The sequence below is a fragment of the Artemia sp. Qi Xiang Cuo genome, chromosome 10 (assembly GCF_049724085.1).
Source record: "Artemia sp. Qi Xiang Cuo chromosome 10, ASM4972408v1, whole genome shotgun sequence".
NCBI classification, from domain to species: domain Eukaryota; kingdom Metazoa; phylum Arthropoda; class Branchiopoda; order Anostraca; family Artemiidae; genus Artemia; species Artemia sp. Qi Xiang Cuo.
Window position 1 is genome coordinate 11529651 of NC_142803.1, and position 13909 is coordinate 11543559.

At 35.2% G+C, this 13909-nt stretch overlaps 1 protein-coding gene across 1 annotated transcript in view; it reads left to right on the forward strand.

Moving 5' to 3' along the window:
• The first annotated feature begins 12781 nt into the window (after positions 1 to 12781).
• Positions 12782 to 13909, forward strand: part of LOC148947469 (protein transport protein Sec31A-like) — a 38995-nt gene continuing 37867 nt past the window's right edge. The window contains exon 1 of the mRNA XM_089095899.1: positions 12782 to 13549. Within this exon, the coding sequence (XP_088952025.1) occupies positions 12782 to 13549 (768 nt within the window). The remainder of the gene's footprint in view (positions 13550 to 13909) is intronic.

Sequence of the window (13909 nt, forward strand, 5' to 3'; positions counted from 1 at the left end):
CCTGATTCTTTAAGGTTCGTCTCTTACTATTCCAAAGAATAGTTTGTAATAATCCGGGTTGCAGCGGTAGCTAGCAACCTAGTAAGAGACGATCACCTCCAATGTCAAGAAATATAAAACCCCCCAACTCCTAAAAAAAGAGTCAGATCAAAACAAAAAGTACACCATTAGAACCGCCTTGTCCGAATCCTCTATAAAGGAAACTTACCGCCCTTTGGCTTGAATAACAAAGAAAATATATTGGCTTGAAAATCAAGAAAATTGACTTTTACCACGTTATTCTCCACAAACGGGATATTTTTTTCTTTCCGCTTTTTTTTTCTGCTCAGCTAGCTGGGCACTGGAAAATCAGAGAGAGCTGTATAATAGCTCATTTTAAAGGAAATTGCAACATCTAGTCACTTTTGTATTTAAAAATAAAATACTTTTTAAAGTAGAATCAATTTTGTCAAAAAAATTGCATTTTTGATGTATTTTCATACTGCAGTCTTTTCAAAGATATTTGAATTTTGAAGCAATAAAACAGTCCATGTAATGAACTCTATAGTAATAATAGCTACTTGTCTCAATAGTAACCGAAACTCCTGGAACCAAAATTTTCTTTTTTGGCTTAATCGCTAAAATATACAATAAAGAACGACACCTTGCCCATGTTAACTAAAACATAAATAGGGATTATGTAATTTCCAATAGTATCATGGCTGTAGAGATGGCTGAAACCTAGTTACAATAAAAAACGGTCATTGGAATAACAAAAATTGCATACCTTTGGAATTAGCTAGCTACTTGATTATTTGAGACTCGTCTCTTACTATTTAAAAGAAGAAAAATCCGGAGAGATTTTTCAGGGTGTGATCAGTTTATTTTCAGAGGCAGCGCGCTAGCTCTGCCTGTGTATATAACGATGTGGGCTCAATGTGTTTTTTTTTACGGGTTGTAGCTGTAGCTAGCACCCTAGAAAGAGACGATTACGGCGACTGTTAATAAATATAAAAAACCATAGTTCCTAACAAAGGGGTCAGATCAAAACAAAAAGTACACCATTATCCGGGTTGCAGCGGTAGCTAGCAACCTAGTAAGAGACGATCACGTCCAATGTTAAGAAATACCATAGCTCCTAAAAAAGGAGTCAGATCAAAACAAAAAGTACACCATTAGAACCGCCTTGTCCGAAACCCCTGTATAGGAAACTTTCTGTCCCTTGGCTTGAACAGCAAGGGAAATATATTGGCTTGAAAATCAAGAAAATTGACTTTAACCACGTTATTCTCCCCAAACGGGATATTTTTTTTCTTTTTTCTTTTTTTTTTCTTTTTTTGTATCCACAGATAGCTTGGCACTGGAATCCGGGTTGCAGCGGTAGCTAGCAACCTAGTAAGAGACGATCACGTCCAATGTTAAGAAATATAAAAACCTTATAATAAAGAACGATCTTTTGCCTATACTAAATTTAATACGCCACTTAATTATAGTATAGGTCAGTAATTCTACAGATAGACTGGCACTGGAACATCGTAGAGAGTTGTTTAATGGCTCATTTTCAAGAAAATTAATGGGGTTAAAAACCTTTTGTAATTTTATAATATTATATTAAAAGACGATCATTACAAAAACAAACCATTGCACACATTGGACTTAGTTTTCTGCCTGATTCTTTGAGAGTCGTCTCTTACTACTTCAGTGAAGAAAAAGCCGTAGGCTTTTTCCTGTTTGTAATTACATTAAAAAGCGAACTATAGTCTATAGTAACTGGAATCTGGGTTGCAGCGGTAGCTAGCAACCTAGTAAGAGTTACATTAAAAGACGATTATCCGGGTTACAGCGGTAGCTAGCATTACATAAAGGCTCGATCATCGAATTTAAGCTGAAACTAAGTAAAGGACAATTATGCCTCCATATATTCACAGTGATGTATAAGATTTCCCATTACCTCTGTAAACTGTTCCACTGTTGCCGGTCCATACCTTGGAAGCTTTTCACTAAACATGCAACATTTCTTTTGGATATTACTATGAAGTTTTGCGAAAGCATCTCTAGTCCGGGTTGCAGCGGTAGCTAGCAACCTAGTAAGAGACGATCACGTCCAATGTTAAGAAATATAAAAACCCATAGCTCCTAAAAAAGGAGTCAGATCAAAACAAAAAGCACACCATTGAACCGTCTTGTCCGAAACCCCTTTATAGGAAACTTTCTGTCCCTTGGTTTGAAGAGCAAGGGAAATATATTGGCTTGTTATAATAAAGAACGACTTCTTGCCTATGCTAAATTTTATAGGCCACTTAATTATAGTTACAATAAAGAAATATCTTCAGTCCATAGTAACTGAAGTGTTATAAGGAACCATTATATAGATGATGCTTACAGTAATCAAAGGCTACTGTTTACAATGTGTTGAAGAGATATTAAGACTATCATTGGAATATCACACCATTGCATGCATTGGAATTAGTTAGCCTCTTGATTGTTTGAGGTTCGTCTCTTACTATTTCAAAGAAGAAAAAGCCGTAGGCTTTTTCCTGTTTGTAATCAGGTTATTATTAATGGTTCAGTTTATGTTTAATAGCTCATTTTGTATAAATAAAGATCCGGGTTGCAGCGGTAGCTAGCAACCTAGTAAGAGACGATCACGTCCAATGTTAAGAAATATAAAAACCCATAGTTCTTAAAAAAAGAGTCAGATCAAAACAAAAAGTACACCATTAGAACCGCCTTGTCCGAAACCCCTGCATAGTAAAATTTCTGTCCCTTGGCTTGAACAGCAAGGGAAATATATTGGCTTGAAAATCAAGAAAAGTGGCAGCTACTACAACATTCTGCCTAAACGGGATATTTTTTTCTTTTTTCTTTTTTTTTTCTTTTTTTGTATCCAGAGATAGCTTGGCACTGGAACATCGTAGAGGGTTGTTCAATAGCTCATTTTAAAGGAAATTAATTGGGTTAAAAATCTATAGTAACTAAAATAAATTATTTCTAAAAGAGAATAAATTTTTCCACCAAAAACTGCATTTTGATGTCTTTTCACACTGCAGTCTTTCAAACATAATCGTATACCAGCGGTAAGAATTGAACCCACGCCTCTGAAGAGACTGGTGGCTAACACCAGTGCCTTGGACCACTCGGCCAGGCTGCCTCTCATAAATAAATATATATGTGAATTTGGGTTGCAGCAGTAGCTAGCAACCTAGTAATAGACGATCAGTCCAATGCTAAGAAATATAAAAACCCAGACCAAAACAAAAGTATATCATTAGAATTACCTTGTCTGAAAACTTACTAGATAAATAATGAACGTCATCATAGTTTTATATTAGTCCGGGTTGCAGCCGTAGCTAGCAACCTAGTAAGAGACGATCACGTCCAATGTTAAGAAATATAAAAACCCATAGTTCCTAACAAAGGAGTCAGATCAAAACAAAAAATACACCATTAGAACCGCCTTGTCCGAAACCCCTGTATAGGAAACTTTCTGTCCCTTGGCTTGAACAGCAAGGGAAATATATTGTCTTGAAAATCAAGAAAATTGACTTGAACCACGTTATTCTCCACAAACGGGATATTTTTTTCTTTTTTTCTTTTTTTCTTTTTTTGTATCCAGAGATAGCTTGGCACTGGAACATCGTAGAGGGTTGTTCAATAGCTCATTTTAAAGGAAATTAATTGGGTTAAAAATCTATAGTAACTAAAATTAATTATTTCTAAAAGAGAATAAATTTTTCCACCAAAAACTGCATTTTTGATGTCTTTTCACACTGTAGTCTTTCAAACATAATCGTATACCAGCGGTAAGATTTGAACCCACGCCTCCAAAGAGACTGGTGGGTAACACGAGTGCCTTGGACCACTCCAAAAACTGCATTTTGATGTCTTTTCACACTGCAGTCTTTCAAACATAATCGTATACCAGCGGTAAGAATTGAACCCACGCCTCTGAAGAGACTGGTGGCTAACACCAGTGCCTTGGACCACTCGGCCAGGCTGCCTCTCATAAATAAATATATATGTGAATTTGGGTTGCAGCAGTAGCTAGCAACCTAGTAATAGACGATCAGTCCAATGCTAAGAAATATAAAAACCCAAAACTCCTAAAAATAGAGTCAGATCAAAACAAAAGTACATCATTAGAAATACCTTGTCTGAAACCCTACTAGATAAATAATGAACGTCATCATAGTTTTATATTAGAGCTATGACGTGAATAGAGTGACGTCATAATTAGTATATAAGGAAAGTCAAAACTGAAAATTCTCTCATTCTTGATTAGAATAATGGTTAGATCAAAGCAGGCTATACGCAAGTTGAAGAAAGAGTACTACACAAACAACAGAGATAGTAACTTGAAAAGAAAAAAGCAAAGTTATTCAACCGACCAGGTGTATCGAGAAGTAATAATTGAGAGAGCAAAACAAAGGTATTCAACCGACCAGGCGTATCGCGAAGTAATAATTGAGAGAGCAAAAGAAAACAGCAAGATGTGTTATCACAATGATGAAGATTATAGACATGCAAAAATTGAGACAGCCAAACAAAAGATCAAGGAACGGTATGGTAATGATGAACATTACAGAGAAGCAAGAATTGAGCAGGCTAAACAAAAGATCAAGGAGCGGTATCACAATGATAAACTTTATAGAGAAGCAAGAATTGAGCAGGCTAGACAAAAGATCAAGGAGCGTTATCACAATGATAAACTTTATAGAGAAGCAACAATTGAGCAGGCTAGACAAAAGAGCAGGGAACGGTATGATAATGATGAAGATTACCGAAACAAACATAAGAAAAAAGTTGCTACCAGAATAATGGGTAGATACTGGGGTGACAAAAGCTATAATGAAAAAATTAAATTCTCTGCGAGGTTGTACCGAAGAACGCATAAGGACAAAGGGAAAAATTACATTCAGAAATACAAGAAGATGGCAAAAATGCAGGCTGATCTTCGTAAATTGAGAAATATTTTACGCATGTTTTACCAGGATCACGAAAAGTATTCAAAATTACAGATTAAAATTCTCTTTGAAAGAGCGGATGCTGTTGAAAAGTCGGCTAGAAATTCCTTGGCAAAGCTTCATAGTAATATCCAAAAGAAATGTTGTCAGTTTAATGAAAAGCTTCCAAGGTATGGATTGGCAACTGCGGAACAGTTTACAGATGCAATGGAAAATGTTCGACAACACAGTGAATATACGGAGGCGTACTTCTTTGAAAATTCGTATATTAATTTTGGAAGGAGCAATTGCAGTTTATGTAGCAGCAATAAAAACATATATACAAGCATACCTATCAACAGCGAAGGAAAAGCAATGTTTTTCAATTATGGCGAAAACAAGCCTGTTAGGGTTATTAGTAAATGTGTTTGTAAGACTAATGATTTAGAACAAATTCCTGCAACACCGACTCAAGAAAAAAGCATTTCTAACTGTGTTTTAAACAGTCCTTTTAGTTCTACTGAATATTTGGCAAAAAATTCTCTGTGTAGTAGAACAAACTGTCCTGAAAAGTACGAGACAACTATTGAAGAATGCTCTGAATCTAGATCTGACAAGGAAATTATGATGGCTGAAGTCACCTATAACAATCTGAGTAAACATTCAAAACCAAAAATTGGGCAGCAGGTTACTTGGCAATGTCACCCTGATATCTGCAAGCTCTATCCGACGGATATTGAATTATGTCAAATTCTTTTTGATATCCTTGAAAATAATATAGCATTAAAATTTTCAACTGACAAAGTGGTTAATTTCTACCTTGGCGGCTTGGATTATTGTGAAATCAATTACAGGGACACAAGAAAGCATGGGCATTCGTTATACTGTAGCCCAAATGAGGGATGTCAGAGCTATTTGCGTTCTCTAAGGGCACTAGCTCCACATTTTCCTGTCTTGAACTGTTTCATTAATAGCGTATATAAGGCAGTATCAAAATGTAAGATTATACAACAGATTAATCTACTACAAGTCGAGGGCTCGTACAAGGAACTAAGTCATTACATAGAAGAAGTGTCAAGTAGACTCTGTCGTAATAATAGTCAAGACTTCATTTACGGTGATAGCAATATTAGAGTTTCTGTGGATGAAAATACAATAATAAAATTATTTGGTGATAGCCTTGATAAGGTAGCTAACATTAGGGATGTATACCCCACAATGCATTGTGACAGTTGTGAGCAGATAAAGACAAAATACCAATTGAAGAGTCTAAGATCCCTTTCAAATAAGAAAGGTTTTGATGTAATGATGGCCACGATTTTAGAACACCTACAACAGGACATACCCAAAGATGACAGAGAACAACTAATTCAATGTACAGGTTGGAAAGAGGATGTCATAGATTCATTCTTTGTCTGTGATTACTCTGCTGGGAAAATGTTGAAAAGTCAGGAGAATGTCCGATCAGTATTAAATAACCTTCATATAGACTGTACACCGGAATGTATAAAATGTTTAAATAATTTTGAAATGGCAATGATTCGATTTGTAATGCCTTGTCTTACGATCGTCAGATTAGGGCAAGTAACTGCATTTAAGAGACCTAGAACAGAACTTGTTGACGCTCTTAAGGGGAGAATAGTATATCTACCTGTTGATGTGCAAGCAAATGCAGATATTATAATAAGGAACGACCTCTTGCCTATACTAAATTTCATACGCCACTTAATTATAGTATAGGTAAGTAATTCAACAGATAGCTTTGACTGGAACATCGTAGAGAGTTGTTCAATGGCTCATTTTAAAGGAAATTAATGGGATTAAAAACCTTTTGTAATTAAACAAATTGTTTTTACTACATTAAGAAATTTTAATTATATTCCTTAAGAAATCGTCATAAGTAAAAATTTCCCATACGGAAATTGAACTCAAGCCAACTGTGTGAGAGCTATACCAACCTTTAGACCACATAGGATATATTAAAATATCTGATTAATGAAGTTTTATAATAAAGATCGAACTCTTCCCTATACTAACTTGCATACGCAACTTCACTATAGTTAAGATTACAGTATTTATTATACATCATTATAAATTATAAAAGGTTCAAATGTTCGAAGATTATAGAGTTATACAATAAAGAACGACACCTAGCCCATGTTAACCGAAACATAAATAGGGATTATGTAATTTCTATCAGTATCATGGCTGTAAAGATGGCTGAATCTGGGTTACAGCGGTAGTTAGCAACTTAGTAAGAGACGATCACGTCCAATGTTAAGAAATATAAAAACCCATAGTTCCTAAAATAGGAGTCAGATCAAAACAAAAAGTACACCATTAGACCCGCCTTGTCCGAAACCCCTGTATAGTAAACTTTCGGTCCCTTGGATTGAACCCTCCCGGATGCTATTAGAGATGGCCGCTGTAAATTTGTTTGTATTTTTTTATGTCAAATAAATTAATTTGAATTTAAAAAAAAATTAAAATCAAGAAAAGTGGCAGCTACTACAACATTCTGCCTAAACGGGATATTTTTTTTTCTTTGTATCCAGAGATAGCTTGGCACTGGAACATCGTAGATAGTTGTTCAATGGCTCATTTTAAAGAAAATTAATTGGGTTAAATTACATTAAAAGACGATCACTGAAATAACATACCATTCCATACATTGGACTTAGTTAGCTACTTGATTTTTTGAGTTTAGTCTCTTACTATTTAAAAGAAGAAAAAGCCGTAGGCTTTTTCCTGTTTGTTCGGGTTGCAGCGGTAGCTAGCAACCTAGTAATAGACGATCGCGTCCATTGTTACATAAAGGATCGATAACGTTCATGAAAATCCGGGTTGCAGCGGTAGCTAGCAACCTAGTAAGAGACGATCCCGTCCAATGTTAAGAAATAAAAAAAACCCATAGCTCCTAAAAAAGGAGTCAGATCAAAACAAAAAGTGCACCTTTAGAATCATATTGTCCGAAACCCCGGTATAGGAAGCTGTCTGTCATTTGGCTTGAACAGCAAGGGAAATATATTGGTATGAAAATCAAGAAAATTGACTTTAACCACGTTATTCTCCACAAACGGCATATTTTTTTTTTTTTTTCTTTCTTTTCCACAGATAGCATGGCACTGGAACATCGTACAGTTGTTCAATGGTTACATTAAAAGACGATCATTGGAATAACATACCACTGCATACATTGGACTTAGTTAGCTACTTGATTGCTTGAGGCTAGTGTCTTACTATTTCAAAGAAGAAAAAGCCGTAGGTTTTTTCCTGTTTGTAATCAATTAGAAAGAGTTCTACCTTTAAAATGAGTTACGTAGTTACATTAAAGGACGATCATTTGAATAACAAACCATTGCATACATTAGACTTTGTTTACATTAAAGAACAAACTTCCAGCCCATTGTAGCTAAAATAAGATTTTATCAAACGGTTCGTGGTAACGAACTGTAAGTAAGGAGCGACCCGGCTCAATGGTAACCGAAACTCTAGAAAACGGGTATACCAATAGATTTTTTGATACCAATAGATATGTCAAATGAATCAGATGTCAATGCTGATTTCAAATATATAATTTTCATCAAGTTTAGTGCTACCCATCAAAGGTTACGCGCCTGAGAATATTTGGCTGATTTTCAAAAAAAGGTTACATTAAAAGACGATCATTGGAATTACAAATCATTGTATACAGTCGATTTGGTTATCTAATTTATTTTTTTTATTTCGTATAATTATATTTAAAATAATAAAAATACATATGAGTTTTTCTGTTTTTAATCATCCGGGTTGCAGCGGTAGCTAGCAACCTAGTAAGAGACGATCACGTCCAATGTTAAGAAATATAAAAACCCATAGTTCCTAAAAAGGTTTACAATAAGGAATGGACTGTAACCCATAGTAACTGAAGTATTAAATCAAACAGTTGGTGGTCATAATAAAGAGCTGTCTAATTGCTCATTTTAAAGGAAATTGCTGTATATAGAAACGTTTTGTAATTAACAAAAATAATTATTATTATAAAATAAATTGTTACGATATGGTAAAGAACTAACTCTAGGCCATAGTAACTAATTTAATTTTGAATAGAAAGAATTACGGCAGAAACCTAAATGTTAGTATAAGTAAGCTACATTTCGTAAAAACCGTCCACCGAGGTTTGAACTCAGATCGCAGGATTCAAAGTCCTAAGTGCTAATCACTACGCCAAGAAATGTTCATATAAGAAAGAATTTTACATAAAGGACCTATATAGTTCATCATAAATTGTATTTGTCAATTAGATTTTTTTTATATAATTATACATTATTATGTAAAATGCAGTATTTTTTTTTTTTGGGGGGGGGGGGGGGTTAACAAATCCGGGTTGCAGTGGTAGCTAGCAACCTAGTAAGAGACGATCACATCCAATGTTAAGAAATATAATAACCCATAACTCCTAAAAATAGAGCCAGATAAAAAAAGTACACCATTAGAACCGCCATGTCTGAAACCCCTATATAGGAAACTTTCTGTACCTTGGCTTGAACAGCAAGGGAAATATATTGGCTTGAAAATTAAAAAAAGTGGCAGCTACTACAGCATTCTGCCTAAACGGTATTTTTTTCTCTTTTCTTCTTTTTTAAGGATAGCCTGGCACTGGAACATCGTAGAGTTGTTCAATGGCTCATTTAAAAAAATCTCTAGATCTAGTGCCATTTGTAATTAATTTAAAAAAAAATAGAATCAATTTTTTACGAAAAACTTCATTTTTTATGTACAATATTGATCAATGACGTCATAGTCGTTGGATGTAGTACATAAAGGCTCGATCATCGAATAAAGCTGAAAATAAGTAAAGGACAATTATGCCTTCATATATTCACAGTGATGTCTAATATTTTCCATTACATCTGTAAACTGTTCCACAGTTGCCGATCCATACCTAGACCGGCAACTTGACGGGCAATAGTTTGAATCTTTCGATTCAAACTAGAAAAATACCTTACAACTTGAAAATTAGTTTTATTTTTGGTTAAGTTTTACAGTAAAGAACGATCTCTCTCCCATACTAACTGATATTTGGTGGTTCCAGGTGTAGTTACATAAAGGACGAATATAGCTCATCATAAATGGTGTTTGTGAATTATCCGGGTTGTTTACAGTAAAGAACGGTCTCTCATCCATAGGAACTGTTATATGGTAGTTCCAGGAGTAGTTACTTGAGGTTCGTCTCTTACTATTTCAAAGAAGAAAAAGCCTTAGGCTTTTTCCTGTTTGTAATGATATAGTATTCTTCATCCGGGTTGCAGCGGTAGCTAGCAACCTAGTAAGAGACGATCACGTCCAATGTTAAGAAATATAAAAACCCCTAACTCCTAGAAAAATAGTCAGATCAAAACGAAAAGTACACCATTAGAACCGCCTTGTCCGAAACCCCTATAAAGGAAACTTACCGCCCTTTGGCTTGAATAACAAAGAAAATATATTGGCTTGAAAATCAAGAAAATTGACTTTAACCACGTTATTCTGCACAAACGGGATATTTTTTTCTTTCTTTTGTTTCCAGAGATAGCTTGGCACTGGAACATCGTAGAGAGTTGTTCAATGGCTCATTTTAATTACTATATAAGAAGCGTCAGAACTGTAAATGTTCTCATTCATAATTACATAATGGTTAGATCAAAGCAAGCTGCACGCAAGTTAAAAAAACAGTACTACACAAACAACAGAGATAGTATCTTGAAAAGAGAAAAGCAAAGGTATTCAACCGACCAGGCGTATCGAGAAGTAAAAATTGAGAGATCAAAACAAAACAGCAAGATGTGTTATCACAATAATGAAGATTATAGACCTACCAAAATTGAGACAGCCAAACAAAAGATCAAGGAACGGTATGGTAATGATGAAGATTACAGAGAAGCAACAATTGAGCAGGCTAGACAAAAGAGCAAGGAACGGTATGATAAGGATGAATATTACAGAGAAGCAAGAATTGAGCAGGCTAGACAAAAGATCAAGGAGCGTTATCACAATGATAAACTTTATAGAGAAGCAACAATTGAGCAGGCTAGACAAAAGAGCAAGGAACGGTATGATAATGATAAAGATTACAGAGAAGCAAGAATTGAGCAGGCTAGACAAAAGAGCAAGGAACTGTATGATAATGATGAAGATTACCGAAACAAAAATAAGAAAAAAGTTGCTACAAGAATAATGGGTAGATACTGGGGTGACAAAAGCTATAATGAAAAAATTAAATTCTCTGCGAGGTTGTACCGAAGAACGCATAAGGACAAAGGGAAAAATTACATTCAGAAATACAAGAAGATGGCGAAAATGCAGGCTGATCTTCGTAAATTGAGAAACATTTTACGCATGTTTTACCAGGATCACGAAAAGTATTCAAAATTACAGTTTAAATTTCTCTTTGAAAGAGCGGATGCTGTTGAAAAGTCGGCTAGAAATGCTTTGGCAAAGCTTCATAGTCATATCCAAAAGAAATGTTGTCAGTTTAATGAAAAGCTTCCAAGGTATGGATTGGCAACTGCGGAACAGTTTATAGATATCCGGGATGCAGCGGTAGCTAGCAACCTAGTAAGAGACGATCACGTCCAATGTTAAGAAATATAAAAACCCATAGTTCCTAACAAAGGAGTCAGATCAAAACAAAAAGTACACCATTAGAACCGCCTTGTCCGAAACCCCTGTATAGGAAACTTTTTGTTCTTTGGCTTGAACAACAAGGGAAATATATTGGCTTGAAAATCAAAAAAAGTGGCAGCTACTACAACATTCTGCCTAAACGGGATATTTTTTTCTTTCTTTTTTTCTTTTTTTCTTTTCCACAGATAGCTTGGCACTGGAACATCGTAGAGGGTTGTTCAATAGCTCATTTTAAAGGGAATTAATTGGGTTAAAAACCTTTCGTAACTAAAATAAATTATTTCTAAAAGAGAATAAATTTTTCCACCAAAAACTGCATTTTCGATGTCTTTTCACACTGCAGTCTTTCAAACATAATCGTATACCAGCGGTAAGATTTGAACCCACGCCTCCGAAGAGACTGGTGGCTAACACCAGTGCCTCGGACCACTCGGCCAGGTTGCCTCTCATAAATAACTATATATGTGAATCTGGGTTGCATAACAGTAAGGACCAAAGATTATCTCATAGTAACTGATACAATAGGGAAAAGAAAAAGGTCTGTGGGTATATATGACGTCATACGAGGGTACATTTGATTTTAAATAAATCCAAACAGCTAAAGCAAAAAGCCTGATACATGTCTGAGGTAATTAAATTTCAAACTGTTCGTTGTAACGAACTGTATAGTAATAGCGACCCGGCTCAATAGTAACCGAAACTCTAAAAAAAAGGAATTTTGATACAAACAGATACATAAAAACAATTGGATTTTTACGATGATCTATAATATATCAGTTTCATCAAGTTTAATCTGACCTATCAAAAGTTATGAGCCGGAGAAAATTTGCACTATTTTCGAAAAAAAAGAGTTATAATAAAGAACGAATATAACGCTATTATAATCACATTGAAAAAGGTTATTGTTTACAATTTGTTGAAAAAATACAAAGGGATTGGCTTTTCTCGTATAAAAATATATAACAATAAGTGAATGTAATATTTATACACGTTTATCTTACGACACGAAATTTTATTTCATTTTTGTTATCAGTTCAGGATCGCTAAAGTTATAATGTAAACTGCAAAAAATATTTATGGTATCTGAGCAATAATTTTAATCTTTTAATTCAAATTTATATTGAAAGACTATAATTTAATATCACAAAAAAAAAAAAAAATCATCAGCATTGCAAACCTAGATTAGCAAAATTATATTTATAAGCAGATAAAAAATGAAAATCAAGGAAATAAATAGGACAGCAAACGTGGCTTGGTCGCCTTCTGACATTAGTCCCATTTATCTGGTTTGTGGCACTGCTGCACAATTCGTTGAGCTCGAAGCAAACGGTTCTAGCGCTATTGAAGTATTTGAGTTAGATCTGGTATCCAAGAATATTTCTTTGCAGTCCATAGCCACAGTAAAATCAAATCACAGGTATGAAAAATTAATATGGGGACAGCATGGTGGCGCTCTCGGGGTCATTGCAGCAGGATCTGAAAGTGGTCTGCTTGAATTATATTCCGTCTCCGACATTCTAGAAGGTCATACACAACCTCTTCAAGTCTCGCAAGATCATTCGGGAAAAATATCAGCTTTAGGATTTAGTCACTTCCAGTCAAACCTTTTGGCTAGTGGATCTGCTGACTCGGAAGTATTTTTATGGGATTTAGAAAAGCCCAATGGCCATTTGCAGTTGCCATTTCCACAAGTTACTGGTGGTGTTACAGATCTGGCATGGAATATGAAATGTGATAATATTCTTGCGTCGGCTTTTTCGTCAAAAGTCATTATTGCCGATGTGCGTTCTATGAAAGGGATCCAGACGATATCGGAATCTGCAAGGGTACAGCATAGAAGTATTGCATGGAATCCTGAAGCTGGCACCCAAATTGCAGTCGCTTCTGAGGATGATCATATGCCAGTGATTCAAATATGGGATGTTCGAAAAAGTGTATCCCCTCTCTATTCCTTGGAAGGACATACCAGCGGAGTATTGTCTGTTAGTTGGTGCATTATAATAAAGATCGAACTCTACCCTATACTAACTTGCATACGCAACTTCACTATAGTTAAGATTACAGTATTTATATTTTTCCGGGTTGCAGCGGTAGCTAGCAACCTAGTAAGAGACGATCACGTCCAATGTTAAGAAATATAAAAACCCCTAACTCCTGAGAAAAGAGTCAGATTAAAACAAAAATTACACCATTAGAATCCGGGTTGCAGCGGTAGCTAGCAACCTAGTAAGAGACGATCACGTCCAATGTTAAGAAATATAAAAACCCATAGTTCCTAAAAAAGGAGTCAGATCAAAACAAAAAGTACACCATTAGAACCGCCTTGTCCGAAACCCCTGTTT